Genomic DNA, 19661 nt, shown 5'->3' on the forward strand with positions numbered 1-19661 from the left:
AGATCACCGAATTATGTACATAGTTGAGGTGACATGATTCATAAGTGTGTATGTACATAGATACATGTGAAGTGTGCTCAAAGAATTCGGAAGCCCAGACCGATAATAGAATAATCGATCTGAAGAAGGATTGATGTTAAATTTATATCTACATATGTACGTACCTATGAAATAGGATATGGTCTCATTTTTCCTACAATGGGTAAAATTCTTAATAAATAATCATCCCATAATTCTTGCCAGGGTGAGAAATAAAGACGAGACAAATGATTGGCCAATCTGAACTAGCGGTAAACTTGATGTTTTCGCCTGTTTCCTCACTCAACTCATCTCGGCAAAAAAAAACACAAAATATTTTCAAATTAATAAAACTCGCTACATAACTAAAGTTTAATTAACTGGGGGGATATTTACTCTATTTAATTACTCCCACCATGCCAAACGATTCCGCAAAAGAGGTTAGTCTTCCAACCGATACATTTCACCGTCTCAATAAATTCTTGAATAATAAATATTTAATTTCCCCTGAATTTTCAAAGGATTCAGCCCCCTCCACTTGTTCGGAGCACGTCTCCACCCCGCGATCTGTTCTTATTCCGGACGTAAAATTATTAAATTTTTACTTCCAGATTTTCCCAAGTATCCTTATTACATATTTACCACATTTCTATCTTGCTCCCAGGTAATTCACCACCTCAGCTCGTTCGTCGCCACTCAAGACCTCCGGGAGCTCCGATTAGTCTCCAAATCTTGGAATTACGCTGTCACCCCGGTCCTCAAGGCCAGGACGAAGACGATCCTGAAACTCGATGGTAATATGGCGGACATTAAAGAGCAGCTGGAATTTTCTCCAATCAATCTTTATCTCCTAGTGGAACATCCAAATCAGCCATTTACCCTAGATCCTGCAACCTTTCCTTCAATTCGGAACCTTAAATCGATTTATTTCTCCTACATTGCTGACCGACATGGATATCTTGGTGTGCAAGAAGTCTGTCGAAAAATCGTTCTCGCTTCGTCCGGCAGTTTGCAAGAATTAAAATTTGAATGGGATAACGAGTCAGACGTCCCTTCATTTGAAAGCGCTGTCTTCCCAAAATTAAGGAACCTTGGGACCGATTATTTTTCTGATGATGATGACGCCATAGTCATCAAAAATTTAGGACACGCTATCACTCAATCCTTCCCAAATTTGGAACACTTGGCGATAGGAGCTGAAAATTTACATGCGATTTGGGAGTTAGGCCTGCTGCCAAAATTTCCAAGGTAAGATAATTCAGGCAAAGTTATGAATTGATTAGTTAATTCAATAGTAATTGATAATTAGACTGAGGTCCCAACTTGATCTATGTAATTAATTATAAATTTTTTAATGAATCTCTAGCCACAGTAAGTACATATAATTCGATTCGATGGTATTAGTTAAAGTTAATTTGTAATTGTTGATTAATCTAAATATGATAATTAATTAGGTTGCCTTGATTAATTACAATGTTTATTTTTTAGGTCCCTAAGTTCCATCACGTTAGACGGGCCATCTAACTTATTTGGCCTCGAATGTCTGTTTGAACTACCCGGACGGTTGAAACGCCTCATTTTTGATGAGGTTCACCTCGAAGAGATCGGCACGGAGATGGTCGAGCTGCCCACCATGTTTTACAAATTGCTCAAAAAACACTCCCAAACTCTTGAAGAGCTTTGCATGGACATTTACTGGGAACTTTCCCCTTCCGAAGATACGGACGGGTTAGACTGGAAATTCCCGATGTTCTCTGCCATGAAAACGTTCAAGCTTTGTAGCTCAAATTTCTTCAGAAACATTGAGTTCGAAAACAGCCTGGGATACTTTGGTGAGATTGACTACGAAACTTGTTTCCCTGTTTTGGAAACTTTGCATGTTTCCACCGAACAGCATGACGTTGCCGAAGTGGCTTGTTTTTTTCCGTCGGGGGATATAGTCGTGGACTGGGTGAAAGACGTCGACATCAAGATTTATACAGAAAGTGATTTCGACTTTGAGCAAGCCAGCGTTTACACGAGGTTGTTTAAGATTTTTCCAAACGCCAGGGATTCAGTGGTTAAGCAGTTGAGAAAATTACTCTTGGAGTAATATGTTTAATGATTTTCAGAGTTTTTTACAACTTTATGTAAGTATGTATTACTTGATATATATTATTGGATATGAATACTTATCTATATAGGAGTGCGTAATCAATTATACGAAAGATGTAAGACATGTAAAATCATTTAAAAAATGCATTGTATGAACTCCTGGAATACCGTGTTTATTTACTTTGTTTAACTGGTTAATGGTTGAATAAAGTTGCTTAATTTCTAACCACGTGATACATAGTAAACTTGATTATATTTTTGAGAGATTACAAATTGTTAAACCATATTTATTTAAATTTTGAGACCTAGCATTTCGTATTGTCCGGTTGGATCGCTTGGTGGGTGAAATATTTACATCTTATGGGCATAGCTTTGGAAACCAGCTTATATTAACTGATAATTGTTGACAGTTTAATAAAGGATTACTTGACTTGACTTGACATAGCTAGCAATACAAGTTATGCAGTAAAACTGCCGAAAATCATCTATTTCTTCCAGAGGTAGGAGATAGCATCACGCTAAATATGTTAGAGATGAGAAAATATATGCAAATTTGTTTGTGGTCGTAATGGTTCCCACCCACTGAGGGTATATTGAGAAATTCCTATAATGTATTTTTAAAGAACTAAAGATTTTCAGAAAATCAAAGATAACTTTTCGGGGTGTGCGAATTTCGAAAATATGGTCCTGAAGAGGGCACTCCACATGACCCTCAGGAATACGATTCAAATGAGAGATACCCCAAAAATTGATTCTTTAACATACTTCCTCCATATAGAATGAAGTGACGTCAAATACGACATTTTGAATTTTCGCGCCTCAGGAAAGCCTTATTTCAAAAAAATGTTTCAAGATAATGTTGTAACCCCGTAACCTGGTGATATCATAGAAGTAACGGGTTTTTAATATCTCACACCCAGTTCATTTGAAAAAAACATTTAGTGAATCGACGACCCCATCATATTTAAAGGTCAATAGGTCACGACACGAACAAAATTTCGAAAAACCGTGTGCGTACCCTATCGCTATAATTGGAAGGGGCTCCTAATGCTTTTTACCGAATCCTCCTATGTCGTAAGGCCACCCCACACGACCCTCTTAAAATTAACATTGGTTGTGGTGATTACATACTATACCTTACACATATACTTCCATGCAGCATGAAAGCAAATGGGAAGAAATAAAAAAATTGTCCGCGGTAAATCGGCAAAAATAATGGTCTACATATTATGGACGATGGTCAGCTATGCTGGAGGGCTGGAATATGAACCAAGTGCACCCATAAATTCGGTAAAAAGTCTTCCAGCCCAGATAACATTTTGAAAATTCGAGGTAAACTCGAGGAGAGTTCTCTACGAATTCACGAATTCATATGAATTCATATTCATTTCATTCATGAAATAGCGAAGACCGAAATCGTAACGAAATCTCAGCGAATTCGGTCTTCTCTATGACTTCGACGTCGACTCGCTAACGAATCGGCGGACATTTCGCTATGAATTCGTAGAGAACTCTCCTCGAGTTTACCTCGAATTTTCAAAATGTTATCTGGGCCGGTAAAAAGTATTGTGTGGATCGCAGTTTTCTCATTTAAGCCTTTTACTCTCTTTCAGGAAAAATTGGACAGTTTGAGTATTACACTTTTTATAAAAAAATACTTATTGTGATAATCCCTTAAACATTAGGAATGATATTAATCATCACATGTACTGGACTATAACCTTTGCCTTATCCGCACACCCTCACCAATCTATCTATTCGGGCTTATGCAATTGTTAAATAAATAACATTTAGACTTGCGAGTCCCTGTCGGCAGATGAGGTTGCTTCCGCATATGTTGGAAGCGTATTCAATTCCACATCCAGCTCACTTACACTACGGCTTGTGGGATTTCCGAGGGATTGTTCTGGACCCGTGTTACTTAAGTTCACCTCGACTACACGCAGCACGATAATCTATCCAGGGCTATACTCATCCCTTGGTACGACCGAAGTGAGTGTTCGACTGGTCTGGCGAACTCCAGAAATTGATATATTTGCAATTTCCTCACACCTAAGGTACACGTGGCCCGGTGGACATTCCATATCTAGAGGTGGCGGAGGTGCGGTTGACCTCTGAAGAATTTGCGACGGGCCGGGCCTTGGTGCAAGAAACCTCTGTGATGGGGCACAAGGTCTTGGATCAGTCCTGGGTGTACGAGTTGCTCGTTGTGGTTGGCGAGGATATCGTGTCGGGTAAACACCCCGGCGAAGCGAAGCCTGTGGCTGACCCGACGAACCAGGTGTTCTTAAGCTGTTGGCATTTTGAACACTGCGATCAATCTGGTTCTCTTGCTCCGGCGGAACGATGGGGTGTCCAGTAATGGCTTGTAGTAGGCACGTATTGTAGACGGCAAATCCGAACAGTGTGAAATCCCAAAATATGTAGAGCAATCCAGCACGTGGTGTAATGGTGGTCGGTTTGATGAAAAATGACCGTTGAAAAATATCAGGGAGATAACCAGTGTGGCGCAAGAGAGACAGAGGACCGTGCGTAGTGAAATCTGTGCATAAAACATTGACAAATTAAGAGTAACCATTTATGTACAAGTGTTGCTAATGAAATTCGTATTGACATTCTCAATTTGACAATTACAGCATAGCTTGATTTAAAAGGTTTAAATATCGTTTATCGTCTTTGCCATACAATTCAAAAATTTAGCCTTTCGAGGTATTGTTCAGCCATTCAAAATCTTTATTGTAGCAATGACAAAATTGTACATATCTGAATTTGTGAAAGAGTTACAAATGCATCATCAATTTTGAGCGATACATACGTATGTATGTACGTGACGATGGAATCCATAGAGTTTACGGCACTGAACTCTAGTTTCACTCATCCTCCTCACAAAATAATCCAAAACATGCTGGACGATAACACTTATTTTCATAGTTCTCTGAAAACTTTGCAATTTTTGCAAATTCTGACAAATTTGTAAAAAATGTTGTAAGTTATTTGCAAAACTATTTCATATCCTTAAATTGGTGAAAATAATATTTTGACCCAGAAAATTTTCAAGTGCATTTGTGTGGAGACGAGCCGAGGTGGGGTCCACCCCTGTAAACAGAAGTCGTCACAACTTGACGAAAAGCGAATATGACTCAAAAAAATTTATTCACTTCATCGAAGAAGCTATACCTTACGGTTATTTTGGTATAGTTATCGACCCTTAACTCTTTTGACACATGGGTATATTCCCTTGTTAGATATTTGATTTCAAAATTTTACTCTAACTTGTTAAATTCTTATAGAAATTGGACCAAATCCTGATAACCATACCAATGCCAATGTTGGCGAATACGACTCCACTCACCTTTCCGACGAAATTCAAAAATATCGCTAATACTGTTATCCCGGCAGCTATGTAAATTATGAGTGGGGGCAAGATTACGACGTCTGCGAACCTGGTCCCTCTATCCTTGTCAGGAGTATTCCAAAAGCCTGAGCAACTTCCCCCATTTTCTGTCAAGTTAGAAATAAAATTAGTTCAATTTAAAAGAATAGATAAATTTATATTGTTTGAAATTATTATGAATCAAAATTTAGTTGGTTCACGTATCTAATAGTTCAAAACACCCAAAAGAGAATCTTACCTCGACATTTTGACGAGACAAACAAGGTGTTAATCATGTGGACCAAGATCATCAAGGACAGGCATCCCTGTACACCAAATGTGAATAGGGTATTACTAATATTTTCTCAAAGGTTTGTCAACATTGTAAATAATTATGTGTGTCGGGCAGGTTGTGTATTAGTTGTGTGGAAATGGAGCTTCAGAAGTAGTAAATCTGAGCCAGAAAAATACATAAGTTTATGTAGCTTAAACTCACTCACTTTAGCGTCACAAGTGCAGTCGTCCGGGGGCATTGAAATTTGTACTGTTTCAGTCTTAAATTGTTTACTGGTTTATGTAGACCAAAATTTTGTTTCTGTCAGTGCGGAAGGAATAACATCTGTGCAGCGTGTGTATTGATCTTTTTGTTTCCGAGTCGGGAACTACAGGGTGTTAATAAAGTCCGATCCCATTTTTCCTGTAAAAAAGTGAAGGCTAGTATAAAAAAAAACTACCCGTGATACTTACAAAAAATGTTCGACATATTTACCTTAGTATTTGGTCTTGTTACCATTTACTTTAACCATGCCCTCAACTCTTTGTTTAAGGCTCTGTGCTAATTTTTCCAATGTGCCTCTGGAAATCGAATTCCATACATCTTGAACTTTTTTTTACTAGCTCTTCCCTCGTCCGGGGTTGTGGCTCTTTGTATACATTTTCCTTAAGTATGGACCACTGGTTCTTCAGGGGATTCAAATCTGGGCCGTTAGCGGCCCACACCCCCTTGCTCCAGACCGTTGAAACTTGCGTCTTGATGAGACTCAAACTCGCTTTTGCTGTATGGGCTATAGCACCATCCTGCATGAAAACTATTTTTCTTTCATTCGGAAATATTTCCTTGTTCCCCATGCTATCGAAATAGATAGGTAATATTTTTTCCATATAATGCTTTGCATTGACTGATTGGCCTTTTGGTATGATATGTAGAGGGGTCACGCAACGTGCACAAAATCCACCCGCTACCATAACTTTAAGCCCGAATTTTGGGATCGCTCTTGATGGTACATCCGATTTGTTTTCTGTCCTGTAACGAACATTTTGTTGGTTCAATTTTGGATATAGTTCAATAATAGATTCGTCAGTCCAAAGGATGTGACTGCGCAATTCTTCACCAAGTCTTTTTTCACTCAAATGGGCACTTTTCTGAAGGAGTTCTTCAAATTTCAGACGGTCATCGATATATTTTTGTGACATGAGAGGTTTTTTTGGTTAGTTTGTAAGCTGTGTGACCCCACTTCGTAGTTTTCACAAATTTTTGCACGGTCACACAGTTAATTTGCTTCTTCTTCTCTTTATAGCGTTTTGAGTCATTTAACTCCCTTGCTCAATTACGTAATGAACTACCGGTTTTCTTGCAAAGTCTGTTTTTAATCATTCTTTTTGTGGTAGGTAACACCTTTCTGGGTCGCCCTGGTCGCTTTTTGTCGTGGACAAAATTTTTATTCTTCCATTTCCAAACAGTTCTGCGGCTGCAGCCCAATTTTTGCACAATTTCTGTAGGTTTAAGCCCCTGCTGATGCAATGTTTGTATCTCAACTCTAAGATGCTCATGACTTACACGTTTAGTTGTTCCTCCCATGGTAAAAATTTGAAATAAATAACTTCACTGGTTCAAAAGTTCCAGCTGAATTTGTAACAACCACGCTCCAAAAAATGCATGGGATCGGACTTTATTAACACCCTTTACATACATAGATAGACGGGAGAAAGTGGGGTGAGCAAGACTGGCTGGGTACACAAATGTGTGCAAGAGCTCCTTATATGTAAATAGTACATATGTACCTACGTAAATGTGTAGATACTTATATAGGGCTGGAGAAATATTGGCAATATGCAACAAAGGATAAATATATGGTAGGACATTCATTTACGAATTTGAGGAAATGACGGTTTTAGATGTACCGTGGATTACCAAGTGGTGTATATGCACAGAAAATACAGGTATTTACCGGTATTTACCACCTACATAAGTGAAATATGGTAAGATGGTATAAAATTGTAAAAACCCAGTTGGAGAATTGTGATTCCAGTTTACAATTTACAAGTTACTAACTACAGAATAATCACTCAACATATCGTCGTAGTAATTCTAAAGAGGCATTTATTGCTTCCAATACATGACATGTGAGAAAGTAAATTGCTGAAAAAATTTCCAATTAGTTTGAAGACTTAAAGTAACAAATCATTTAAACTGATGGTTGTAGGAAAATAATTTTTCCACCTCAAAAAGTAATACAAAACACCCCCTAATATATACAATTCAAACCATCATTGCTTTCGCCTTATTATGAATATGAAAAAATAACACAATAATGAGTGTCATAATTGATTATAATATTCAAATTTATGCCATACATAGCTATAAAATGAAATAATTGTGGGATTATTTTAAGTGGACAATATCCATTATTAAGGGGTCTAAAAATACTTTTTGTGGCGAAAGCAATGATGGCTTGAATTTTATATATTAGGGGGTGTTTGTATTACTTATGGGGGTGCCTAAATCGGATGCCATGGTTGTAAGATCATAAACATACAACATTAAGATGATAAAGCAAGAAAATCAAACCTATGATTATTTTCAGAGTATGGGGTAACAAACTTAAAAACACCGTACAATTGAAGTTTACTTTATCACGTTTCCAAGTAAAAAGTCTTCCGAATGTTTAATCCATTCACAGTAAACGGTTTAGAAGGGTGAGAGGATGACGAGTTAGCCACAGTGGAAGATTGTGTAATATCAACAAAAAAACCATTTTTTAAAGACCACGAAACGTAGAATTTATTAATATACTGAACGATAGACACGATTTCCTTCTTCACAGTTTCAGTCTCATGCAGATAAAGATTTGTCTTTCAAAGTACGTTATGCACTATACGTATATGTTTTGAATCAAACTTTTTGATTAAATCGTGATTTTGATGAGTTGTGATTTGTGCAAAATCAAGCTTTTGCAAAATAACTTAATCTAAAAGCGCAATTTTCCCATTACCATTAACATTGGTTAAGTCCTTTTTTATGACTGTTGGAATTTTTGCATTATTTTATTGTGGCACTTTGAAACCGTTGGTATCTCTTCCTTTGTAAAATTGTACAGAAAATTAAACTATTTTTCTAATGTATGAACATTGGAACAGTGACGAACTAAATTTGCAAAGGCAAAAAACATCTTTCCACAAAAATAGCATTCTCTCCTCTTCTCACCTTCATGCACGCGCTTGACATGCTCTGTAAGTCTTGTTTTTACCACTGTTTTGTACTCGCATTCCTCACACGAATAACTTGGCATGTCCTCTGTCCTGTGTTTCGTCAGAATGTGATACTTCAAACCGGACAAACTGTTGGACTTGTTGTTGCAATGGGTACACGGATAATTATCCCCGTCGCCATGGATGGTCCTAACGTGCATGGAGACTCCAGTCTTGGTCAGGAAAGTCCTGACCAAGACTTTCTAATTATGTCCTGTTGCTAGGACATAATTTGCACTTGTAAACTTTTCTTATGGATTTCTCCTTGTGAACTTCCTGAATTTTTAAAAAATAAACCGTTTAGTGAAAATTATGTAGATATTTATATATGTACCTAGGTATTTATATTAATTACATACAAAAAGAAACTCTTTTGGATTTCAATGCACGCACCTGATGTGATTTTAATCTAGCTTGAGTTACAAAGCTCTTCCCGCAGGTGTGACACTTGTAGCTTTTTTCTCCTGTATGGGTAGCTATGTGAGTCTCTAGGCTTGGATTTGTTGTACATTCCTTTCCGCAAAGGGTGCAACAAAATCGGACAGGATTCTCGGCATGCTCTGTTCCAAAATGTCTTGAGAGTCCATGATTGTAAAGAAATGTTTTTCCACATCCTACAACACTGCAAGGGTGTTTGGGTCGTCCACTCGGGTTGTGAATCCGTTTCATATGCCGCAAAACGTTTCTTCTGCTAACATAGGATTTTTCACAGCCCAGGACTGTGCAATTGTGTCGTTGTCTTGCCTCATTGCCGTGAACGTTTGCCATGTGACTACGCAAAGTGTCCGGTCTGCCGAACTCAACAGAACAGATTTTGCATTTAGGTTTAGCTTTATTACTATGTGTGAATTTCATATGACGATAAAGAACGGCGCGATTTTTCAAATTTTTCCCGCATATCTGCAAAATGATAACATTCTTTTAATACTTAATTGTCCTAAAATTACTCAGGACAATGGGTAACAGAACAAGTTGGGCTAGATCAACTTTACGGAACTACCGTCTATTTTAAAAATTAGACCCATTATTGTATGCACAGCTTATTGAGAAGGGTTCAATCAAAAAAATAAAACAGACCATAGTTGTGTCATCGTCTTTATTACTCAACATTTCGAGGAGTGTAATTTGTACGCGGTATTTGTTTTGAGTCTGAATGGAGAAAATTATTTTACGACATACCTTGCAATTAACTAGCGCGTTCTTGTCATGAGTGATGAGGTGAACATTTAGATACATCACTTTTTTGAAACTTTTCGAGCAGTGGGGACACTGAGGGATGTTGGGACGGGCATGTTCCATTATATGACTAGGAGTTTTAATTATTTAGCTGATTTAAAATAGGAAAGTTTCAAGAAATCTTTGAGAATTCTTGAAATTATGAATATCATACCTCATTGGCTTTAGTTTTAATACGTGGTAAATATTATTTACACGACATCCACTCAGGGTCAACGGAACTTTACTGAGAGGTCTTCTTTTTTTGGTGCAGCTATTTAAATTTACCCAAAAAAAACTTTACGTGACAAGTTGTCATATTCTTTGCGGTCTGGGAAGTGAGGTCTTCCGAAGTCAGATGCCTTTCAGTCAAAATGTAGAATTTTGAGTGAACCCTTCTATGGAAGAGAAAAGGTGCTCGACCTTATTCCATCCAACCACAATATGGATTGTTGTATTACTTTCACATTCACAGAAAATATGTGTTAGCCTATGTACATATTTATAAGTTATTTGGGAAAAATGTAGAGCCTAGTGGCACTATATTGGCGGATGACGTATAACTTAAACAAATTTTACTTATAGGGCCTAGATAGAATCTGCTCTATTCCCAATCCTCTTGGATCTGTGCAGTAAAATTGGCCTCATTTTGATGTGCATTTCTAATAGAATTTATTGTATTTTTTATTTCGTTCTGATGTGAATTTATATGAGAAAAATAATCCAATTATAAAAAATTTTGACTGCAATGTGGACTCCGCAATTATGTTTGTTGAATCTAATAATTATACACTTATTGTAGTTGACTATTCAATTTTCTGAAAATTTTGATATACACAACATGACATTTCAAAAATAATCATGTTTTTGAACATTTACTATCTAAAACATGCAAAATTAAAATGCATCAAACCATGGAGGTGACGTATGTCGGTGAGTTCAAGATATGAAAGTTATAAATTAAAAAGTTAAAATTTTCGCAAAACCAATTTATACCATTTGATGTCATTAGTGTCATAATCCCACTTTAGGCCTGGTGGTAACAACCATTTAATTTCATTTAATACCAGCCATTTAATGTAACTAATTAATCCACCCAAAACCTTACTTCCAAACCATAAAGGGCCGGGGGCTCCAAGTAAAAACAATTCATCTTAATCCCATACAGAAATATTCGTACAAGTTGTGCCACTTCACAACATCTTGGAAACCCAATGTAAGCCGTCACATGAAAAGGTAAATATTGGTGAGCAGAAATTCTTCTCTCTGTCAGACTACGTAAAGCACAGAGAAGGCCTTCCAGTGTGCCTCCTGTGGATTAGGTTTTGTACAGAAGTCCGTCATAAATGAATACCAGGTAATCAATAATGCTGACCCAGGCTGGATACATAGGAAATCTATCTAGTAATGTTAATACTTATGGGGAATATCAAGTATAAAAATACATTAATACATACATGTAGGGTTAGATCGATGTTAAGAATTGGGTTTGCTGAAGAAAAGCTATTTTGCCTTGAAAATATTGTTGGATTTATGGAATATTAAGCGCAACATATACTTAAATATCCTAAGGCATACCTAAAAAACGTGAGTATTTATTTAAATTTACATATGTGCGTGTATATGTATGTCACAAGCACTAATGTATGTAGGTATAACTTTTGACTTTTTCTATTTTAGTGTTTGAACCTTTTTATAAGTAGATAACATGGAACAAACCTTAAATTCGTAAGAAGGAAGTAATCCAAGAAGTAATTTTTAGAAAGGTTTGGCTACGTTGACTTATACTGACAAATCAGTTTAAATCTTGAGGAAACCAATCAGTTAGCCGTTCACACAACACCATAGACAAATGGTCCTTAAAACTAGACAGCTTTAAGGGTGAACTACACAGTTGCATTTACATACAACTTCACTTTGCCCGAGTGCTCTTGTGTTTTAAAATAACGTGAATGTTGCCTTTCAAACAAAAAAATGTCTCAGTGATAACTTTGCCCGGACTTAAATGACATTACATACGCGGAGTATTTATTTATAGAGATTTTTTAAATATTAAACAAAATAAACACATATAATCCAAGCCAAGCCAAGTCGTCAAAAAATCTGGGAGTGTCCTCACTGCTCAAAGAGACTTAAAAGCAATCGAAATTTAAGGTTTCATCTCATCTCTCATGAACCAGATAATCCAGCAAAATGCGAGGTAGGTTTTACCAAAATGATTCTTTAATTACGCAACTCTGTCCAAACACACCTCAGAATAATTGAAAATGTTACAATATTTGCGTACAGATTTGCGGAAAAATAATAAAAAATCGAATCTTACTCCCGAGACATTTATCGAGCTTACATGGAAACCAAAAAAGTCTATCATGCACTCTGTGCGGCCGAGAATTTCGGTTAGCTAGTTATCTATCCCAACATATGAAATTTGTTCATTCCACAACAGAACGAGAGAGGATTCCCTGTACATTTTTGGGCTGCGAGAAAACATTTGTCCACAAGGGTGGCGTCACGAAGCATTTTAATTCGGAACACGCCGAGAATCCCATCCGATACTTGTGCACACTATGTCAGAAGGAATTTAAATCTATGAAAGACCTCACTCGTCACATTGACACTCACACGAGGGAGAAATCCTACAAGTGTACAATCTGCGGAAAAGGTTTTGGACAGGCTCAAAATCTAAAGCGGCACGAGGTAAGCAAATTAATTAATTAATTCAAAATTAAATTATTTATTTTTAATTAACAAATTAAATTAAATTAATTATGTAAACAGATGCTTTAGTCAGTTTCGTTAATTTGACCAATTTTGTCACACCGTTACAGACCTCGCACCAGGACAACGCAGTTCGTACGGTGTACACGTGTAAATTATGTCCGCGAACTTTCCTAACCAAGATAGGCCGCCAGCGTCACACAAACAATTTTCACATTAATCCTAAGGACAAATACTCGTGCGAATTTTGCAACTACACAACGTCTGCTAATCAGAGTCTCACCACTCACGTGAAACGAGTCCATATTGGCGAGAAGAAGTGCGACTGTTATTTCTGTGGCAAGAAGTTTTTCTCTGTTTCCGACTTGGTAAAGCACATGGGCCGACATACGACGGAGAAGATCTCCAAGTGTTCCACTTGAGCAGTAAGTTTTGTACAGAATCTGAACACCCACCAGATACAGAAATTGTTAACAACAATCACGTAGTTAACACATTTTGCACAAATCTTGCAGAGATCGCAAGATTAATCAATTAACAGGGGTCGCTACAATTATGTTAAAACGTCTCACGGTAATCCTGTAATATACTCGTGCAAATCTTGCTACCTGGAAGTATTTTCCCAGCACCAAGTAAAACGTGACTTTAACAGAGGATGTACATCTTGTCAGAAAAATTCCCAATGCTTTTTATGGGTTCTTTGCTGTTTCCAAGTCACTGCAGAGTGCACACCTTGGCGAAAAGCTTCGAAAAAATCTATGTATAAAACTTGCGACAAATAATTTGTAGATTGAAGATTGAATATAACCATGGGTTTAAAAACTAAGGTGTTGTTTATGAGTGTAATACCACCCTCTGCTCTTTTACTTGATGTCCACTTCAAATAAAGCAGCACTATCATAAAAGAAACAATACAATAAATATAAATGCGTGTAAAAGTGAATTTCTTGGCATACTTTGTCTTATAAAACGTAAAAATAAAAATTTTCCTTAGCCGGAGCACATCCGGTGTCTGCATAGCAAAACAATGATCTATCTGTGCCCGATTTTGTTCACAATCGGTTGAACTTTTCTTTACGAAATTTTCAAATGTCAATGTCTTGGAGAGGGGTACATAGATGTATAGCTAGTAATTTTTGCCAGGTATTTACCCCAAGAAAAATATCCACGACCAATTTTGCAAGTCGGAAAGACATGTAGTACTAATTAGTAATCCGGGTATTTTAAATATTAAGATCGTGTAGGAAAGCCGTATACATATAATAAATAATAAAAATCCTTAATAATAATATTCTCGCAGTTGATACTTACTTACTAAGCCCATAATCGGATTAAGTGTTTTGAATAATACATATAAGTTCTTGCCTTTAGTTGCTAGCCTGAATTTATGTCATCCTTTTATGAAAACAAGCAAAACAATTATATATTCAACTCGTTTCAATTTTGTTCTGGTTTTGCTTCCACGGGCTTCTATTCTAAAACGCAGTATATCTTGGTGATTAATAATAAATTACTATGCCCGTGACCAAGAAGATTTTATTTTGTTTGTGTCCTTCGATTATATCGATTTTTGTTTGGTAAGCTATCAAACAAAATATAATATCCGATGTCAAACAAGGTTGACCAGTCAAAACTGCTATCAAAAGAAATGCGAAGATGGCTATTAAAGAAGCTGGTAAATCGTTGATTCAAAACACTTTCAAACAGACTGGTCGAGGTATCACATCTAGAAAAAGGAAGAGGATCAAAGTTTTTGAAAAACGTCCTGAATTAAAACCATCCAAACGTTGTTGTAAAATTGATATAACTAAGTCAAAATCAGGAAAGACATCAAAAAAGACCAAGGAAACTAAAAGGGGGAATCAGAAAGGTTTTAAGCAAACCAAATTAACAGATTTTGGATTTCGACCAATATTTTGAATAATGGCAGCAATTTTCGAAAACTCTTCTCCTGTTATTAGGTCAGAGGTAGACTTTTTTCAAGTATTACCTACTGATGCCAGTATTGAAAAAAGTTTATACGTAGAATATACTCCTACCACAAACGTTCAAGAAAATTCGAGTCAAATTGAATTTGTAATCCCAGAATCTTCCAACTTTTATCGTGATTTTCAAAAGTCCTTCATGTATATTGTTTGTCAAGTAGTAAATGATGACAATTCTAATCTTCCAAATGAAGTAATTCCCCCACCGGAGTATTATTATGATGAAACTGCTAAAACCATTCAACTAAAAGCATACAAGGAACCTGACCACCTGGTGGCACCTGTCAACAATATTGGACATTCTCTGTTTTCACAATGTGATTGCTTTATCAATGATGTCATGGTATCTCAAACAAACAATTTGTATGGATACAGGGGTATTATGGAGGCTATGTTAAATTATGGAAGTGAATACAAAACCTGCCAAGGGGGTTTATCTCTATATACACAAGAAAAACATCCACATGAGTTTCAAACAAAAATAGATGACGGCTATAAACAACGGTACGAAGCAGTTAAAGGGAGCAAGATGTTAGAACTGATATCTAAACCGTGTGCAGATATTTTTCATCTTCCAAAATACTTACTCAACGGAACTTGTATTAAGTTGAAATTCACAAGAAATTCCCATGAATTTTGTTTACTTAAACCATCCACAAGTGCTAAAAAATATAAAATTAAGATTCACTCAGCGTCATTGTTCATTATAAGTCACCAGCTATACCCATGGTTAAGAGTAGCGCACGAAAAATTGTTGTCTCAAAATCACTCAGCAAAATATAGCTTTCGCCGAGTTGAAATGAAGACATTCTTAGTGTCAACTGGAAGTAAAAGTATTTCAAAAGAAAATCTGTTTTACGGACATGTTCCTGTCAGAATCGTTGTTGATTTTGTTGATAATGCTGCTGTAATCGGTAGTTCTACCCTTAATCCCTTTGCGTTTGACAACTTTGACGTTTCTTACTTTTCTGTTCTTGTAGACGACGAACAAATTTGTTTTAAACCACTTAAATTAGATTTTGACAGCAATCAATCTCTGTTGGGGTTCTATACCTTGTTAACCTCTAGTGGTGTAGCACATCAGGACCTTGGCATAGGGTTAAATCGGGAAGACTATATTACAAGTTCCAAAGCTTTATTCGCGTTTAATTTGTGCCCTGCTGTTGAGGATGATGTGTTCTCAATTCACAGAACAGGAAATATACGATATTCAATTTAAAAATCCTCTCCCTAAAGCAAATAGTGTAATTGTGTATTCAGAATTTAATTCAATGTTAGAGATAAATAAAGAAAGGCAGGTACGAGTCAACTTTTAAAATGAATACCCTAGAAATTTTCTGTAAGTTACTTTCAATCAAGGGTAATAAAAATATAAGTTACGATGTTTTAGCAAAGGACCAGCTATGTAACTACAAAGTGGAACCCCCCTTTGCACTATGTGTGAATACAGAAAATTCGAATAAGGATGGTGCTCACTGGGTTGCTATTTACCTGGGTGGAAAAAATAAAAAAATATTCTTCTTCTGTTCCTTTAGTTATCCTATAGAATTTTACGGCAATGAATTTATGTCTTTTACTAACCTTCATGGAGGCAAAGTAATTTCAAATAAAATTCAATATCAAGCATTCGATTCAGACACTTGTGGTGAATTTTGCATTGTTTGGTTGTTAACAAAAATTTGTAATAAAAACTGGATGACGAAACTATCACGAAGTGACCTACAACAAAATACTTTTACTGTTAAATATATTGTAAAATCATTAGCCACTAAAAATATATGTATGGAAGACGCTAAAAGTTTGTGTAGCCAAATATGCAAAGCTTATAATAAATTTAGGTGAATCGTAATAAACAATGTTGAGAAAGTACTCACATCTCATTCAAAAATTGTCACTCATACAGCGAACATCTAAGAAAACCCCATTTCGATTTTTTTAGATATTATATTTTATGTGTTCACGATGAACTTAAAGAATAAAATTATTAACCTTTATCACAAGAAAGAAAATCCAGGGAGCTTTTCAGGCGTTACGGGTTTTGTAAAAAATAATTCTTCGTACCCTGCGGTGATTGCAAAACGTTCCCTCGAAGATGTTGAAACTATAGCTCTTCACAAACAAGTTCGCAAAAATGGACCCAGAAGAAGAGTTTATTGTGGTGGGATCGATGAGCAATGGCATAGTGACTTGATTGATTTGAGAAAACATCATGCAAGTAACGACAAGAAACAGTGGATTTTAACAATAATAGATTGTTTTAGTAAGTACGCATGGGCAGTTCCTATCCATAATAAACGATCAACAACAGTCGCGGACGCATTCGAACAAATTATTTTGAAATCCAAAAGAAAATGTAAGAATTTACAAGTAGACATGGGGAAAGAGTACTATGGCGAAGCATTTCAGAAAATGGCTAAAAAACAAAATATAAATGTTTTCTCTACATTTTCAGAAATCAAAAATTCTGTCTGTGAACGTTTTAACAGAACTCTGATGGAAAAAATTTCCAGATATTGGACGAAAAATAATACGTACAGATACGTAGACGCATTGCCAAAAATTCTGGAAAGTTATAATAAAAGCTACCATCGCAGTATTAAAACATTTCCGTCTAATGTGACTTTGGAAAATGAAAGTACAATTCGTAATAATTTGTTTCCCAGGCTCGTTACAAGTAGTTCACCATCCAAATTTTATCCAAATGACATATGTCGCTTGGCAAGCTATAGGGGAATATTCTCGAAAGGATATCAAGAAAAGTGGACGCGAGAAAAATTCAGAATCAAACAAGTTAAGAATACAAATCCTCATCACTATATATTAGAAGCTTTAGATGGGGAAGAAATTTTAGGAGGTTTTTACGACTGGGAACTGCAGAAAGCATAAATAATAATTTAGGACTTCCGAAAATTTGTTAATGTAATTTATATCTTTAATTAATGGTATGAATTTAATGAAAGCAGTGAATGAAATCAGTATATTAAATGAAAGTGATATTTTTATTCAATTTTTAAAAATAAAATGCAATTTATTAATTTCAAAATTTTTGGCTTTATTTTTCAAATACATCGACAACATTCTAATAAATTATTACACATAATGGATAACAGTTGACATAAATTATTTACAAGTGTATTATTCTGTATCCATATCATCATCATAATCATCAGTGTAATCATAATCTGTAGTTTCATCGTAATTATCTGTATTATCATAGTCTGTAGTTTCATCATAGTCATCTGTATTATCATCGTAATCACTCTCAAGAGCGCGTAGTTTATTATTATTATTATTATTATTTTGCATCCCTAACCCGTTTGGAATTAAACAACTCCCGTATGCATAAGAATTAATATTTGAGTAAAGGTACCTTTTATCGTCGAAACTATGCATTCCAATTTTTGTTATGCAATAAGATCCCATTTGATGATTTATACTTCTAAATGAATTCATAGTGGCATAAGTAAGAATCTCATTAAGAACTACTTCCTTGAAATTTTCATGCGAAAGATCATGTTTAATCACATTCTTTTTTATACCCTTAGCTCGTTTATGTATATCAACAATGTTGACACCGTCAACTACTTCTAACGATAACATTTTTGCTTTTGGAGATGCATATGACTTGATCAAAAATCCAGCTTTCTCATCCTGTAATTTTCCAGGGATTTTTTTGTTTTTTAAGGAGAAAAGAAAATGATCTTTTGGGTAGTTACTAGTGTCGAAAATATCTAACTGTGCTAGCATGTCATTGTAAAAATTATTAGTAAAAACCTCATAAAGAAATCCATCCGTGTCCATATTAAGTAAATTACAATTTATGCCGTACTTTTGACCCATGTAGTCATAATGAAATGTATAGACAAGTAATTTTGAGAGCTCTAGTATAGTGAATCCAATGAATACAGGTTTGTCAAGCTTAACCCTGTTTTTACGTAATAAAAACACAGCTACATTATTATTAACTTTCTTCAGCTGCTGACCTACTTTATTTCTCGATAAAAGCCTCACACTTGACACTGCAGGGTTTGAAGCCAATTTTTTGAATTGATCCGATGTTGTGACAACCCTAGCATCTAATTGTGATCGAACATTTTGTATGGATTTGCCGTGCAGTTGATTGTTTAAAGCCTTCCAAAATGAGATTTCAAATAATGTTAACGCTAATGACCTCATTGTGGAATTGAAGGTAATGTAGGGTTCTAAAAGCGCTGCCTGTTTAGCAGTTAGGACCCTATGAACGCGCTTCAGTACCAACCCGTGAGCCAAATAAAATTGCAAATTCTTTAAAAGACAAACATATTTTGTTTTTGGTAAAAATGAAGGTACCAGTTTTTCAGTTTTACTTAGTTTGATCTCAGGAAATTTGGAAAGAATATTTTTTTGAAATTCAGATAACATATCCTCTGAAATAACTCGCTTGTCCACTGCCAAAGGCAGGTCATTATGTGTATTGTTGCTGTGAAGTGCAGGTGGGTAAATTATATCGACTTCTGCTGCAAACCAATCATCATCATCTGCACTAATTTTTTGCACGTTCTTTGTAAATAGTTGAAGTTCTTGATCATCTAACCATCTAAACTCCCTATAGGGCATTTTATTTGTTCCTGCCCAACCATATAAATTAACAAAGTCTAGATACATAATATACGAGACCGGCTTTGTCGGGTCAAATGTATCAGGGATCATCGTATTATTTGCTTCTGCAAATCTCTTTGAAACTTGTGAAA

The 19661-nt window shown here is 35.8% G+C and overlaps 3 protein-coding genes across 3 annotated transcripts; 2 read left to right on the forward strand and 1 right to left on the reverse strand.

Annotated features, from left to right (window-relative positions):
* The first annotated feature begins 434 nt into the window (after positions 1 to 434).
* LOC118438846 lies at positions 435 to 2198 on the forward strand. Its single transcript, XM_035859632.1, has 4 exons — positions 435 to 458; positions 540 to 602; positions 683 to 1266; positions 1507 to 2198. Exons 1-4 carry the CDS (start codon positions 435 to 437, stop codon positions 2108 to 2110), a joined length of 1275 nt encoding a protein of 424 aa, XP_035715525.1. The 3' UTR covers positions 2111 to 2198.
* A 1491-nt stretch (positions 2199 to 3689) lies between these two features.
* Positions 3690 to 6071, reverse strand: LOC118438866. Its single transcript, XM_035859667.1, has 4 exons — positions 5986 to 6071; positions 5745 to 5811; positions 5465 to 5613; positions 3690 to 4654 (listed from the first exon to the last, which is right to left on the reverse strand). The coding sequence occupies exons 1-4, from the start codon at positions 6016 to 6018 to the stop codon at positions 4400 to 4402; spliced, it is 504 nt and encodes a 167-aa protein (XP_035715560.1). The 5' UTR covers positions 6019 to 6071; the 3' UTR covers positions 3690 to 4399.
* An 8798-nt stretch (positions 6072 to 14869) lies between these two features.
* On the forward strand, positions 14870 to 16150 carry LOC110859637 (uncharacterized protein F54H12.2). Its single transcript, XM_022108602.1, has one exon. The coding sequence runs from the start codon at positions 14870 to 14872 to the stop codon at positions 16148 to 16150; it is 1281 nt and encodes a 426-aa protein (XP_021964294.1).
* The last annotated feature ends 3511 nt before the right edge of the window (positions 16151 to 19661 follow it).

The sequence above is a fragment of the Folsomia candida genome, unplaced genomic scaffold (assembly GCF_002217175.1).
Source record: "Folsomia candida strain VU population unplaced genomic scaffold, ASM221717v1 Fcan01_Sc027, whole genome shotgun sequence".
Classification (NCBI taxonomy): Eukaryota; Metazoa; Arthropoda; class Collembola; order Entomobryomorpha; family Isotomidae; genus Folsomia; species Folsomia candida.

Bases quoted from the DNA above. Each gene is read 5' to 3' on its own strand.
- LOC118438866 (XM_035859667.1), bottom strand. From the start codon at position 6,018: ATGCCCCCGGACGACTGCACTTGTGACGCTAAA. The intron at 5,812-5,985 runs GTGAGTGAGTTT...TTTGGTGTACAG, and splicing joins ACTGCACTTGTGACGCTAAA to GGATGCCTGTCCTTGATGAT. The intron at 4,655-5,464 runs GTGAGTGGAGTC...TTTTATGCACAG, and splicing joins TTTTGAATTTCGTCGGAAAG to ATTTCACTACGCACGGTCCT.
- LOC118438846 (XM_035859632.1), top strand. From the start codon at position 435: ATGCCAAACGATTCCGCAAAAGAG. The intron at 603-682 runs GTAAAATTATTA...TCTTGCTCCCAG, and splicing joins GATCTGTTCTTATTCCGGAC to GTAATTCACCACCTCAGCTC. The intron at 1,267-1,506 runs GTAAGATAATTC...TTTATTTTTTAG, and splicing joins CTGCTGCCAAAATTTCCAAG to GTCCCTAAGTTCCATCACGT.
- LOC110859637 (XM_022108602.1), top strand. From the start codon at position 14,870: ATGGCAGCAATTTTCGAAAACTCTTCTCCTGTTATTAGGTCAGAGGTA.